Consider the following 15,435-nt stretch of genomic DNA (forward strand, 5'->3'; position numbering starts at 1 on the left):
TATATATATATATATATATATATATATATACACACACACATATATATATATACACACATATATATGTATATATATATATATATGGATAATCAATGACTGGTTTTGGTTACTGTTAATTTCCTTTCTGTTTATGAATGATATAGTATGTTGGATAATGTTTCTTTTCATTTATGCCCTTAGTGAAGCATTGAAGGGTGTGTGTGTGTGTATATATATATATATATATATATATATATTAAGCAGAAACTAGTTAGAAATATCTACTATAAGCGTAATACTTGCAGTCACAACACTACTTGACTGTGAATGTAAAGTCTACATTCATGGGAGCACTGAGCAGCCATGAGTGACAATCAGCTATTCCATCATCATTGTCCTGTCCCCATTTCCACACGATTTCACCGCTTCCCTTAATTAATTAATCTAGATATTTGAGAATTTTCGATCTAGGTAGAAACTGTTACATCTTGCTCTATATTTTTGATTGTTTATGGCTTCTGGATACTCAAAAGAAATCATACTTCTTACTCATAATCAATTCTTCCAAGTTATAATCCCTTTCTTTAATTGTTTTTAACTAACTGTTTATTTTATGGATCTTATTTTAAGGTTAGTTTTCTTGATATAATGACGTAGAATCTTTTGCCTCTTTATTGTTTTGGTTATTGAACAAAATCCCCCTAGATTCTCGGTTCACTAACCTCTGTGTATACTCAGTTGATTGATCGCTGGAGAGGCAGTAACTTTCCATAAGACAATGGTCCATTCTACAGTCGCTACATAAAATCATTTCGCTGGCAAAAATGTTCAAAATCAAAATATAGTTACAAACCTGACAAGGGTTTTCCTCTAACTGTAAGCCTTGTAACTTAACAGTCCATCATAGAAATCATTATAGAAGATTTATTCGAGTACAAAAGGATCCTCCCTTATCCCTTTGATTTTGGAGCCACATCATAATCTACTTCCCTGGAGAGATAAATTAATCGAACTTTCCTTTTTCATCACGTTAGTGATCCACACCTCCCATTGATCAGTTTTATGTGTTTGTCCCCAATTCCTGAACGATATGCTATAATTTCGTCCCACTGTAACAAAATCAAGATTATAGGATATTAAAAATGTATAAATGTCCTAATAGACTGTTTTATAGAATATAAGTTCATATGACCAAACAATTGTGTGTCATATATAAAAAAAAGGTGTTATATAGGGCGTTTTGGATGTCTTAACACAAGTTTTATATTACATTTTTGAAATAAATTGTGCTACTAATTTTTTATGAAACTAATTATTTGAAGAATAAAATGTCTTATAAAAACAAGTGTCCTATCAAAATATGTGTTTTTCAAATACGTCTCAAACAAGCACACACCTTCATAATTTAATTCAACATAGCTTGCGCACAATCATATCCACACAGAGTGGTACGTAGTAAGGAATTAATTGATCGTGTCACAAAACGATCTTTTAATCGATATATCTTTATTAATGTGTCGAACCACGTTATGTGTCGTGACCATGAAAGGAAAACCGACACATCAAGCTACGTTTTTTTTACCAAATAATATATAACTAACTGAATAAAACTAAAGTATTTCCTTGTAAATTGAGTATATTTTGCATTTTTCATAATTACATCAAGCGTTTTGCCACATCTACCACAAACCAATCATACATACTGATACGTAAACCTAGGAGGACAAACACTGCAATTTTGGCCACTTCATGAATTTTAACGAGAAAAATGAAATAGGTTTACATACGTTATAAAAATGAAGGTTTAGTTGGTTAGGAAAATATGGTTTTGCTTACACAATCGATAGAATATATGAAAAGGAATCCGTCATTTAAGTTCGGTTAATTTATCCATCATTTCCTATATTTAGGTATATATGAAAAGGAATCCATATCGTTTAAGGTTATATACCTAAATATAACCGATTTTGTTACAGTGGGAGGAAAAGGAATCACCTTAAGGTTAATTTATCCATCATTCCTGAACAATACGCTAGAATTTCCTCCCACCGATATGCTAGAATTTTCTCCCACTATAACGAATTTGGCCACTTCATCATTCAAGGTTATATACCTAAATATACCTAATTCGTTGCAAATGTAACTGTTAATGAAATGATATCACATTCATTCACCTTCAACAAAGAAAATGCTTGTTAACAAAACCAGTATTATCAATTGCACATATAGGTGGTACAACAGACATGTCAGATAACAAGTTAAACCGTCTTTTTAAGTCAAATGAGTACAAAAAATATAAAGCGAACCAAAATCAGTTCGGTTAACAATTTCCTTGCCAATTTCTTGTAGTTTAATTAAAAAAACTACAAGTAACTTCAAATAAAAAAGACAAAAAGTTAAGAACGTAAAAATAAATAATTCATATATGAATCATTGGTAAAAGAAAACATATACATCTTCATATGTGAAAAGGTAAATAAGTAAATATAGATTCACATATGCATCTTAAATTGATTTTTTCAGATTTACCAATGATGCAAATATATATGAATCGTTTTTTGGTACGTTTTCGACCTTTTTTGCTTTTTTAATATGAATTTTCCCCTAAAAACTAATATATCAAATATGGTGGCAAAAACCATTGAAATAAATCTTCATGGAGAGAGAAGAAATCTTTAAAATTAAATTTTGAAGGAGAGAAAAATATTCATGTTATTTATTTTGGAGGAGAGAGAAGATAAAATTAATATTTTATAAAAAGTTTGTTGAAATATTAATGTATTGAATATTATAATAATAAAGAGTAAATTACATTCTTGGTCCGTGTGGTTTGTTGGTTTTCCCTACCACGATCCTTCAAACGCGTTTATTACATTACATGTCCCTGTGGTATGCAAAGACACACGTTCTAAGTCCCTCCCTCTAACGAAATTTGTTAACCCAATTAACTCAAGGCCCATTTTCATCTTTTACCTTTTTTTGTCTTTTTCTATTTTGTTTTATTTATATTATATATACTATTATATATGTGTGTGTGTAAAATACAGAAAGTCGTCACTCCTTTCCTTTAACATCACCGTAGGCCATCACCTCCGACCACCTCTTTTACTTTCTCTCTCTTCATCTCTATTCTCTTACACGCATACGACCCCACCTCCATCGTGAAACCCATCTCTGGCATCCTCCTTTTATCGACCTTTGCGGGCTCACAACAGAAGCAATGTGAAACACCACCCACCTTCATCTCTGGCTAACCCATCGCCACCACCAAGTCCACCTCTATCTCCATTCTCGTACACACACAAAACCACATTTACCTCCTTTGTCCTCTCCCAACCTGCCATCTTGTTCATCTATCCTTGAACCCACCTCCCTTTCTCGTCCCAACATGAAACACCTTCAATCCATATCAAAATGAGATACCGATAGAAGGGAGAAAAGTGGCAGGTGGGGGATGGGTCTCGATAGAGGGGTGGTCAAACTGTGGGTATTGGGCGTCGATGGAAAGGTGAAGAAGGTGGCTATTTGTGTTGGGTTTTACAGGAGATGCAAGAGACGCTAGAGTTGGGTTGTATTTCACGAGGACAATTATATATATGTGTGTCTGTGCGCACGGGCGTAATCTATTAAAAAATAAATAAAAATATATAATATATGTTAGAGTTAATTACATATTTGGTCCCCGTTATAAAAGACAAAAAAGATAGAGTAAAAGATGAAAGTACCCTCAACCTTAATTGGGTTAACGGAATTTTTTTAATTATGTTAAAGGGAGGAACTTGAGGCGTGCGTTTTTGCATACCATATCTTAGTCAAACATACCGCAAACCACAGGGACCAGGAATTTAATTTACTCCAATAATAATTATGTGTAGAATCTAAAAAAAAATGGAGAAACCGTTGAATTTGAATCAATTTTTTTGGAGATTTTAAAATTTTCTTATACTTTTGAAAGAAATTACAGAGAACTTATCAGCAGCACCTCCCATGGAAAGACTGCCTATTTCCAAGATTAAGATTGAATTCAGAAGCAGCCAAAGTTGGTAGTCAACATCATCATATCCATAATAAATAGAACTAGTGGCCAAGAAAAAAGAGAGAGAGGCTACTGATTATATACACAGACCTAATTTTCAAATGAGAGGAGGAAGATAAGGTGAAGAAGAAGAATAGTTTGTGATGGCAATAAGAGCTTACATTACTACATTGATTTCATCCATTCAAGCAGCTGAAAACACTCAAGAAAAAGGCAATGGTTTAAGCTTCAGAAGGAAAATGGTTACAGAGAGTAATGGAAGAGGAGGAGAAGGAAGAAGAACACTCCTCCTTTCAGCCATGGCTGCTGCCACACAAGTTAATGACTCCAAGACTGAGCTTCTTCAAAGTATGCCTCCCTCCCTCCCTCCCTCCCTCCTTCCTGAATTCATATATATATATACATATATACACACACACACACACACATTATCTATATAGCTCAAATGAAAATGTATGAAAGAAAATGCTGCTATAAATGAGTAACCTGACTCACATATGATGCCTTTTTTACTCAGAGTACCTGAAGAAATCAGAGGAAAACAAAACTAAGAATGATAAGGAGGTAAACAAGGGGTGTTGATCTTTGCATTAATTTTCTTGACTATCCTTTCGAATAAAATAATTATCCAACACGTGTTTATCCATAATTAGATTACCCACAAGTATCCCATTGTTGGTTCGGATATGAATGGTGTATAGTATTTTCCAGTTGATGGAATGAAAAGGAAAAGCAAAGATGTTGATTGTGATTTAATTAAGTTTACAAGTTTTGACCATGAGAAGTCCGAATGTAGAAAGATGGTGCAATAAGCTACCCATTATGTTTCATCAAGATTATCTATATATAACTTATGCTGATTCTATGTTTCAATTACTTCAATTGCAGAGACTAGACAGCTATTACAAGCGCAATTACAAGGACTACTTCGGGCTTGAAGAAGGCACACTTAGACAGAAGAAAGAACTTACAGAAACAGAGAAGAGTATTCTTGATTGGCTTCAAGCTAACAAATAAAATGTACCCTCTTCCAAACGATGCCATTTCAATTCGATTTAGAAGAAGATCATGTGCTACTAGTGAGCAAGTTATCTGTTGCTTTGCATTTTAGAATAGAATCTCCATTTACATATACCTTCTCTTTTCAACTTCTAAGCTCTACCCTGAGAGAAAAAAGAGCTAATATTATGGTTGTCACAACAAAATTCAAATCCCATAACTCAGATCAAGTAGAGACCTTTCTTACATTTGCAGGAGTCTTATCATGCTTTAAATGACCAACACAAAAAGTTCCAAGATTTCAAGTCATTCTGTCAAGAATCCGCTGAATCTGATCATAAACTATGTTTGCAACAATCTCAGGAGAGAATTTATGGATCATATCCTCCCTGGCTTTCTTACCTTTACTCTTAGCTTCCTCTGGATTGTTCATCACATGCCTCATCAGAAGCCTTAACTTATCAACAGAAGGCTCTGCCCACAAATGCCCTTTGAATGGCCCATCAATAACTTCACTCAGTCTATCGACGGGAAGTGGGTAGCTGTTCTCTTCATTCAAATACTCTGTTGGTCCTGACCAGTTTGTTGCAATCACTGGTAGAGACATAGCCATTGCTTCCACAATAGGCCTGCCCCATCCTTCACCTCGAGATGGCAAGATAAAAGCATCAGCTGCTTTATAAAGTCCCGGAAAATCAACTTGAGCTATGTGAAAATCAATCACATAAACTGGAGCCCAACCATCTACGGGTTTCTCCAATCTGGAATTCTCCACGAAATCCATAATCTTGTTCCCGAAATCTCTATCAGAATGATAAGGATTTGTTAACAAGTATAAACCAACACCGTCAAGAGAACTGAATTCTCTGAGGTAAGATTGTAGCAACACATCCCAACCTTTTCTATGCTCCCACTTGAACACACTCAAGAAAACAAATGGGTTTCTAGAATTCAATCCCTTTAAACCTGAACCGAGTACCAAATTCCCTAAAGATGCAAGATTCAATGGGATGTACTTGATTGGATCAAAGAACTCTGTATCTACAGCCTGCACAACTTTCACAACCTTTGACGGATCAACCCCACTTTGTACAAAAGAAGATACATGGAATTCAGTAGGAACCCACACCATATCCATGGCGTTACACCGCTTTACATGCTCCGGATTCACCCTATCCGTCTCAAACATTGTTCGGCCAATAGCAAATTTGCTGTTTGTTGGGGGACAAGGTACAGTTTGAAACAATGGAGGATTCCAAGCACCAGGCTCACTGTGACAAATCACAATTGACTCCTCCAATCTACATTGAGTTTCATAGAGCTCATAAGCTAATCTTTTCATCTCTAGAGGCAAACCTCCCCAAAAATGAGCATTCTCACCATCCCCGTGTTGCCCAATACTTAATCTTAAGCTAGTGCTTTTATGGTACTGATTAAGAGCTAATACATAAGACCAAGCTTCAGAACAATATCCACCACCAGAAGCAAAAGGAGCCATCCATAGCACACAGGGATTAGAAACCAAATTAGGGCTTGATGACGCAAATTCATCAGGGTCCAAGATTGAGCGATTAAACCCTAGAATTCTCAAAATAGGCGAAAAGAGCGGCGAGATGGTCGATTTTAGGTATTGAGTTCTGATATAATTTGTTTGTGGGATGGTGAATGAGATTGAAATTGCAATGAAGATAACCAAAAGGGAAAACAAACAGGAGGGTTTCAAAATTATCCGCGGAGTGTGATTTCGTGGGTTATTGGAATTCATAATGTGGCAGTGATGAAACTCTATCAAATCAATATCTGCATAATGTGTTCTTCAGAGTGTGAGTGAGTGTGTGTGTGTGTGTGTGTGTGAGAGAGAGAGAGAGAGAGAGAGAGAGAGAGATGAACGGAACCAGAGAGAGGCTCTATCCGGCTCCGCTGTTTCCATCCATGCGTTTTAACGGAAAACTTACCATCCGGCTTTTTAACCGTCTCGATAATTAATCAAACCAAATCTATTTAATTATGGATTTGTTATTGTGATTTAAGTTATGTAAACGGTATTTAATTTATTGATTTTGAGGTAAAACTGTTCTATTAATAGTTAAACAATTTCATAGGTTTAAATTGGATTTATATTCTCAATATTTTTGCATCAGAGTCCTTTTTTAGAAACTCATTAATTGATACAAATTATAAATCTGTTTTCATGCACTACTTTTAGACCCCATTTATTAATCTCTTACCACCTTTTACCATCTCTTACCTATTAAGAGATGTTTACCTGAGTAAGAGGTAAAAGTGTTTACTAAAAAACAAAATCAATCTCCCTTTGACCGTCCTCTTACTGGGGTCAGCAAAAAAAAAAATAAAGTTTACCATGGTAAGAGGCATGTATTCCTTATCTAACCTCCCCATCTAAAACTCTAAATCAGTGAGCTCTTCTTCATACAAATTGGTGAGACAGCTTCTTCAGGTATGGTAATCGATTTCCAAGAGATTTCTTCTTCTTTTTCTTCATTTCTAACATACCAAGATTTGGTAATCAATTTCTTGATTTAATAAATCTGCAAAGAAAAGAAAAGGGGATCTTCGTGAAGCTTCATACAACCAGCCGACTCTAGGTATTCGATTTTCTTCTATGTTGCTACAAATGGGTTGATTTTTTTTGTCATTCTCTGATTTATTTTCTACAAAAGTGATGGTGTATGTACTGAATCTGTTCTAATGGTCCCCAAAAACCATAGGAGTTCAATTGTTATTAGCAATTGACACTACAAAAGCAACTTTGAGCTCACCTCTAGTGATAAACCCACTGTACGAAGAAGAAATAAAAAAAGAAGATGTTGCTACTAGGAAGAAAACACCACAAAAGGGTTTACCATTGAAGAAGAACACACAAAAGCCCAATCTACAAACGAAAAATGCTCACCGTCTAGGTTCAAATTTCATCTAACTGATGAAGATGAACAACTCATTACTTGTTACCTCCTCATGAAACTACAGTTTCACCATGTCTTTGACGTTTTCTTGGGTACACGCAGAAAAAACAAAATGATGGTTCAAATTTAAAAGAAAAGCAAGTGTGAGAGGAAGCAATAGTGTTGGATTAGGGTACGAACCTTAATGATGAACCTAGTTTCTAGGATGCAGCTTTGCAGTTTTAAAAAATAGTCACTGCCTGCAATCCAGCTTATATATGGATATACTTTTGTATCTATAGATGTACATACATGCTTATATACATATATTGTACACGTACTACATGTACATCTACACATACATAGATACAAATACATATACAGTACAAACAAAAAATACAGACAGAGATGTACCCAACACCTATCATATATGTGTACTCTCTTTCTCTTCGTCTCCCCCCTTCTCTTCTCTTTTCTTCTCTTCTCTTAGCTCACAATTAATCTGGCAAAAAAATGTGACTGACAATTTCTTTATTGATTGGGAAAACATAACCCAATTGATCAAGAAACACAAATCTAAAGGGATGAGTGGGCAAGTTCAGAAGATGGAAGCCACACCCTCTTGGAAATTTAGTACTGAAGCCATGTGCTCCCAATACTGGAAGTTGTACATGTGTGTTTTTGGTCATTAGTAGATAGTGTTCTTTCATATGTAAAAAGTTCAATATTTTTTTTCCACATAATAATTCCAAAAAATTTACATGTAAAACCATATTTTCCACACAATAATTTCAAAATTTTACATGTAAAATTACATTGTATAAACACTTTACATTCACACGTGAAGCCTCACTAAAAAACTGTGTTGTAAGTTTATACGATTTACAAACGGTTGATTTAGACATTGAGAGGTGATGTGAATGAAAAACCTTGAAATATTACAACCATTAAAATTAAAGGGTGGGTAATTACATCCTTATATATTGATTGCTAAATACATCCCTACCAATAAATTTCTTCTTCACACACATCAACATCAAGACTTATTTTTTATATTCTCAAAGCATGAATTGATTTGATTTTGACATCAAAGAAGTGTAAATAGCATTGTCCTTGTTAAACCCCTTTGAGTTTTAGTTCTTTATAACTTATGCATCCAATGCAATGCAAGTCTTGAACTCAATTATTTTTGGGTGATTGATATGTGCAAATTGCTGTATCCAAAATAAGTCGTTTTTTATTAGCAACTGTATCCAATCGTCCAAGAACGATAAACTGAAATTGAATATTTATATCGTTTTTACACATAATTTACACATCACACTTTGAAATTGAAGATGGAAGAAGAGAATGGAACATGAACCGACTACATTTTGGAATGGATGCGACCCAAGCTTGCTTCTATTGATCCATGTGGTTCATCTGTCGGCAGGTACACATCGTCTTCAAACTGTCAAAATGCAACAACATTACCACTTTCATGTGATATCCGAATACTGAAATTATTGCAATTTTCATCTAGAAAACCTAACTCTACCTTCACAATAACTGGATTGTCTTTGCTTGATAAATTTACTGGCAGAAAATGAATGTTGGGCATTTTCAACTGGATTGATGATATATCTGGAAACCTGAAATTATATGCAACCCAAAATATCAGCATCTCAAGGCCACATCAGAATTTGGTTCTGCTTCATAGTTGCTGATTCATGAGTTCAAACTTAATCATTCAAAATAAAAAGTTTAATGTTTTCCAAAAAGAAGTTTAGGACTAAACCGTTCAAAATGGAAAAGTTGGTTGGGTTTTTTTTTTTTTTTAAACTTTTCCCAAATAAAAACTACTGTGAAATTTACAGATCACACAACAGGATTTGATTAGTCAAATGCAATGGCATTTCAAGCAGGATTCCTAGTTGCTAACAGGATTTCCATTGTTTCCCTTCATGAATCGAAATGAAATGCATGCTTGAAATGGCAAGCGTGTAATTGTTAAGTGTATGCATATATAATAAAGGGAGAGACCTGCCAAGAACAGCTTTCGCCATGTAATAAAGAGTTGCCTGAACAGATGGGCTGTACACGCCTTCTTTAGGAGGACCAAAAAAAGTGTTGACTAAAACCTTCTTGACATCCAAGTATGTTTCAGTGAAGGGATCCATGCTAACACTTGATAGAGAGTCAAAATGGTATCTGCATTCAGAATCATCACCATTAGATGGCTAAGAAAAGCTCTCAAGTGTTGTCTCTTTAAGGGAGATCCCGATGCACCAAAACTTCAGCCTTTTCTCTCTTGAATTTGTAAACCACCTTAGAGTGAAACAGTGTAAACCAATTCTCACTCTTTCGATGCATAAATTTACCTCCATGATGCAGAGACCTCGGTAGCAAGCATCCTCTCTCGTGTTTCAGGCAGTATCGTGTTTTGATCGCGTATAAAACCCTCAAAACCTGACTGTTATTTTAGACATTTCAAAAAAGTTCCCATTAAGCAGAAATAGGTGGGGTCAACAAAGAATCACCAAAGCAACAGAAACAAGTCTTTGACAGGAGGCTTCAAGGGAGGAAGTATCTTACTTTTGTTGTTTTCAGCAATGCCAATCCCTCAACACCAGAAGTCACCCCCAAAGCGCCATTTTTCTTTACAAAAACTTCGGTCGTATGTCTCTCAGATCCAAGTTTAAAACCTTCGAAATTTAAATTCTATGAGTTATTTTTTTTTTACTAGAGTGTAAGACTTGTTATATTTAGACAAATAATCATCCTTAATGGGAACTCAAAACAGCCTTTCAGATTATGCATCCTACTGTCCAAATAAAATATACCAAATGGAATGAGCTTATGCATATAACACAATCCACATATTAGACACAGCATGGGTACTTTTGTTCAATAATGTAATTTCTTCCCAGGAAAAAACATCCGTGTATTACAAGCATGTTGCTATGGAATTCAGCTTCCTATCCAAGGATTTCGTTAAATAAAGCAACGCAACACATGGCATTTACTATTTGTGAGAGAAAAAATTGATAGTACTGCCTTCGTCCCAAAATAAATTCAATGTTTAACTACCATGTTGACCGAACATATAGACAAGGAAAAAGTTCAACTATTGTTAGATATCTAAAATATCCTTTAATAAAGACAAAATAAGAGGAATATAGTGAACCAATAGCAATGCTATCCACATTAATGACTAAGAGGGTGTTTGATTAGATGTATTAAGCAGTCTTCAATGGGATTGAATATTAAAAGAACTGGTTGGTTTTATATAATATGATGAGCTCATTCCCCTACAAGCCCAAATTTTTCATTCCAGATTAAACTAGGAGGAATGAAAACTCATTGCCTATCACTGTCAATTTCATTTTCATTTTTATTCCCTTGTCTGAACCAAATAGCCCCTAATAATGCACAAAAGAAGCATGCATAAAATTGTCCAAAGGGGAAATTTTGCATATAACTTGAGAGAAAGGAATAGCAAATAAAGAAATAAATAGAAGATGACCAAAGATGGCAGCCAACAGAGAGGTAAAATTCTTAGCAAAAAGATGGATGTCAAAGTAAAGTTGGAAAGATGATGTGTCTTAACTAATACTCCTTCAACCTCATAAAGGAGTCCAGTTTGGTATCTAGAAGCAACTTAAAGATGATTTTTTGGACAATCTTACACATGATAAATACGAATTAACAAATTGTTATTTATGCACTTGTTAGAAAGATAACCAGATCTCTTTGTAGCATTGAACTTAACTTCACGTTAAACTTACTATGGGACGTATTTTAGGACAAAGACAGTTTATAAAGTGGATTCTTGTAAAATTGAGGCAATAACTTGCACAAGTGAAGCACAGAACTTTCTAACCATGATCATGGGGTTGACCATCTATGCTGACACGCTCCCATGGCTTTTCGACTATCTTGATGATTGCAGTGGTCACCTACAAAACAAGCCAAATGGATTTTCTTAAGAACGAAGAGTTATAATGATTGCTCTTGTTGTGTGACAGATTATATCACGAGAGGGAATTTCCAGCACTGTTTGCAGTATAATCAATATATCAAGTATCAAAGACCTTACTACCAACTAAGTTTACCTGTTGATAGAATGATGTAAAGTGCTTAGCGAGTATAATTGCAAATTGCTCCACAGAAACTTTTTCTGAACACTCCTTTGCCTTCACATATACCTGCAATACCATCAGCCATTCAACATTACATGCAAAAGCGTAAATATAGGAAGATCAGCAAGTCTAGTGGGCAAAAAGATCATTACGCAAGATAAACAAAGAGAAATGCAGATGTGAGATATTAGGGTTCATTATGTGTGTCCATTTATTTTCGTTCATCTTTCAACAGATCAAATAGAGATCAGATGTGATCATAGCAGTCTCCTAGTCCTCAAGTTGGGGTATTGGAATTCATTTAGCCTCTATTTGGGGGTTTTTGTAGTGTTTTTGGCATTTCTAAATGTTTTGAGCAGGTCGTTAGAGATCAAAGACTTCCACACCGTGAAGATGGTGAACTGACCGAAGTTCTCTAAGCGCTACACCACTTTCCGTTGTCCTGTAGGTGATCGGAATCGAGATCCGACATGATCATTTCTATAAATCATCCTCAAAATCTTAAAACCAAAAAAAAAAATTACTGCTGAAAACTAGATCGTGGGCTATAAAAGGATCGTAACAATAAGATCAAATCATCCATAAATCACTAACATCGACCACAAGAAAAGAAAGAGTAGACAACGTACAGTGTTTTTCATGGTATCGGTTGCGACGATGTCGGAATTATCGGCGTGGACGTAGGCGGGAATACAATCGGAGAGGAGAGTGATACTGACGTTCCATTCGACGAAGAAGTGAGGGCCCTCTTTTCCGTGTCTCCAGACTCTACCAACTCTCACCCGCTCCTTTCCATGCCTCTGCTGGAAGTTGAGTCCATCGATTTGATCTTTGGCCGCCATGAGTATCCCCCAATCAAGCTCCAATTTAGCGAACTATTTACTATTATAGTGGGGTACGGCACGGAAACCATTGGCTGGCGTGTGTGAGGCCTAAAACCACGAACCCCCCCCCCCCCCCCCCTCTTTCAAATTTCTTTTTCGGGTCAATTATTTTATTTAACACTTGGTTTGTTTTTCCCAATATTTTACATCAAAGGGAATGGCCTCTTTTCAAAACAAAAAAATACTTTATTTTTTTTTCTTTTCTAAGTTTTTCTTATTTTAATATTTGTTTTTAATTTTTGATATTTACATTTAAGATTCTTTAATTATGTTGTTTCAATCTATTCATATTCTCTCTAATAATTATTCTTTTAACTCTCATTATTTCTCTCTATTTGGTTATAACTTTTCATCTTCTCTTCCTGTAGTCTCTCAATTCTTTCTCTCTATTCATGTATAATTTTGTGTTACATCTATATGATAATCTCTCTATTAATCTCTTAATTCTTCCTCTATATTCATATGTAATTTTGTGGTATACCTCTATGATAATCTTTAGATTTTTCCTCTCTATTCAGTTATAAGTTTGTTGATGTGATTTGCATTTTTGTTGATTTGAGGTGTCATTCAATAAGACAAATCATAATATAGGTTTTTGCTTATGTAAGTATATTATTTCTTTTTTTTAGTATGGGACATTCACATTAAAGTTGGAATTATGTAGGCATATGGATTTTTGTGTGTGAATAAAGTGGCATATGAATCCTTTAAGAAACAATGTAACATTGTTTAAGCATAATATCTCTCTTAATCTCTCAATTATTCCTCTCTATTCAGTTTTTTTAGGTGATTTGCATTTTTGTTTATTTGAGATGTCATTCAAGATGAGAAATATAATATGGGTTTTTGTTAATATAAGTATATTATTTTCGTCTTTTAATTAGAGACATTCACACTAAAATTGGAATTATGCAAACATATAAATCTCTCTGTTAATCTCTCAATTCTTCATCTCTATTCAATTATAATTTTGTGGAGGTTGTTTGTATTTTTTTTGAGGCGTCATTCAATAAGACAAATCATGGTATGAGTTTTTGCTTATGTAAGTATATATTTTGTCTTTTAGTCGGATAATTCACACTAAAGTTGGAATTATGCAGGCATATGATTTTTTTTTTGTGTGGATAAAATGACATATGAATCTTTGATGAAATAAGGTAACATTGTTTAGCATAATAATCTCTTTTAATTTCTCAATTCTTCTTCTTTATTCAGTTTTTGTGGATGTGATTTTTTTTTTTTTTGATTCGAGGCGTCATTCAAAAAAACAAATATGATATGGTTTTTTTTATGTTGATCGGTCTATTGTGATTTTTTCCTTCTTTAGCATTGAGCTTGAAAATTATTTTATAATATTTTTAATTCTTAAAGAATAAACCAAACATAATGAGGTGTTATCCTCTAAACATTAGAAACCCATTTTTTTTTCTTAGATTTTTTATTTTTTAAAATATTTGATATATGTAAAAGACGTTTTCATCCCTATATTTAAAATATGAAATTTATTAGGATAAGGTTGTTTTATCCAATAATGAAAATGAAAAGGTTGAAGGTTAATTTTTTTTTAAAATTACCAAAACAATCTTATCCTCATGAATTTCATGTTGTAAATGTAAAGATGAAAAATTCAAGTTTACTATCATAGTACTAATTTATGTATTATTTTTCCTCTCTGTCACTTGATGTATTATTCATTTTCAAACCCTTTTTTCTTCAACAATTTATTATTTAAGGTAATCTTTTATTTTATTTGTCCGTCAATTGACCTGTTCTTTCATTTTATAAACTTTTATTATTCAATAAGATCATTTTTCAGGTTTATTATGAGATACTAATTTAAGTATTATTCTTGACTTTTGTTGGGATTTTAGAGTTTATTTTTTTATTTTTTTCTTCTATATTTTTCTTAAGTTTTTTTCAATGGAATTGAGAATTTGTTCTTGACAACAGTTATAGAGTTTTGATGGCTACAAATATATGATATAACCTCAACAAACTTCAATATGTTTTTTTTCAATTGTTATTCTTCTTCCAGATTAATACAAGAAGACTAATCCTATATTCTTTTTCGACTTTTGTTGGAATTTTAGAGTTCTTTTTTTCCCTTCATATTTTATATTTTTCCTAAATTTTATTAATCATTTTATTTACATGATACTTGAATATAATAATATTTATTTACATAACAATTAAATATAATAAAAAAACTTATTATAATTGATATATATATATATATATACACACACACATAATTAAAATGAAGATGATGATTAATCACATTAATTTAGGGGCCGTTTACTAAACGCTTACCCGAGTAAGTACTTACCAAGTCACATTACCTTTTTTTTTTTTTGTAAGGGTGTCCGGGCCAAAGCCCGACTAATCCCCGGCAAATTTGGAGGCCAAACATGGCCTCACTTAAATGTCGCCAACACTCCTCTCCCAGGGTTCGAACTCGGGTTCATGACTATGTCATGCCCAAGCCTTTACCACTAGGCTGGAAGGTCTTTGAC

General features: G+C 33.9%; 3 protein-coding genes across 3 annotated transcripts; 1 reads left to right on the forward strand and 2 right to left on the reverse strand.

Moving 5' to 3' along the window:
• The first annotated feature begins 4,078 nt into the window (after positions 1-4,078).
• Positions 4,079-5,242, forward strand: LOC112518617. Its single transcript, XM_025126385.1, has 3 exons — positions 4,079-4,363; positions 4,533-4,579; positions 4,904-5,242. The coding sequence occupies exons 1-3, from the start codon at positions 4,159-4,161 to the stop codon at positions 5,030-5,032; spliced, it is 381 nt and encodes a 126-aa protein (XP_024982153.1). The 5' UTR covers positions 4,079-4,158; the 3' UTR covers positions 5,033-5,242.
• A 44-nt stretch (positions 5,243-5,286) lies between these two features.
• Positions 5,287-6,822, reverse strand: LOC112518606. The gene has a single exon (XM_025126373.1). It carries the CDS (start codon positions 6,777-6,779, stop codon positions 5,316-5,318), a length of 1,464 nt encoding a protein of 487 aa, XP_024982141.1. The 5' UTR covers positions 6,780-6,822; the 3' UTR covers positions 5,287-5,315.
• A 2,312-nt stretch (positions 6,823-9,134) lies between these two features.
• Positions 9,135-12,917, reverse strand: LOC112524727 (uricase-2 isozyme 1). The gene is made up of 8 exons (XM_025134688.1): positions 12,668-12,917; positions 12,012-12,104; positions 11,780-11,855; positions 10,492-10,601; positions 10,278-10,369; positions 9,940-10,107; positions 9,455-9,548; positions 9,135-9,367 (listed from the first exon to the last, which is right to left on the reverse strand). The coding sequence occupies exons 1-8, from the start codon at positions 12,878-12,880 to the stop codon at positions 9,284-9,286; spliced, it is 930 nt and encodes a 309-aa protein (XP_024990456.1). The 5' UTR covers positions 12,881-12,917; the 3' UTR covers positions 9,135-9,283.
• Positions 12,918-15,435: the final 2,518 nt, after the last annotated feature.

The sequence above is a fragment of the Cynara cardunculus genome (assembly GCF_001531365.2).
Source record: "Cynara cardunculus var. scolymus isolate 2C chromosome LG 1, CcrdV1, whole genome shotgun sequence".
Lineage (NCBI taxonomy): Eukaryota > Viridiplantae > Streptophyta > Magnoliopsida > Asterales > Asteraceae > Cynara > Cynara cardunculus.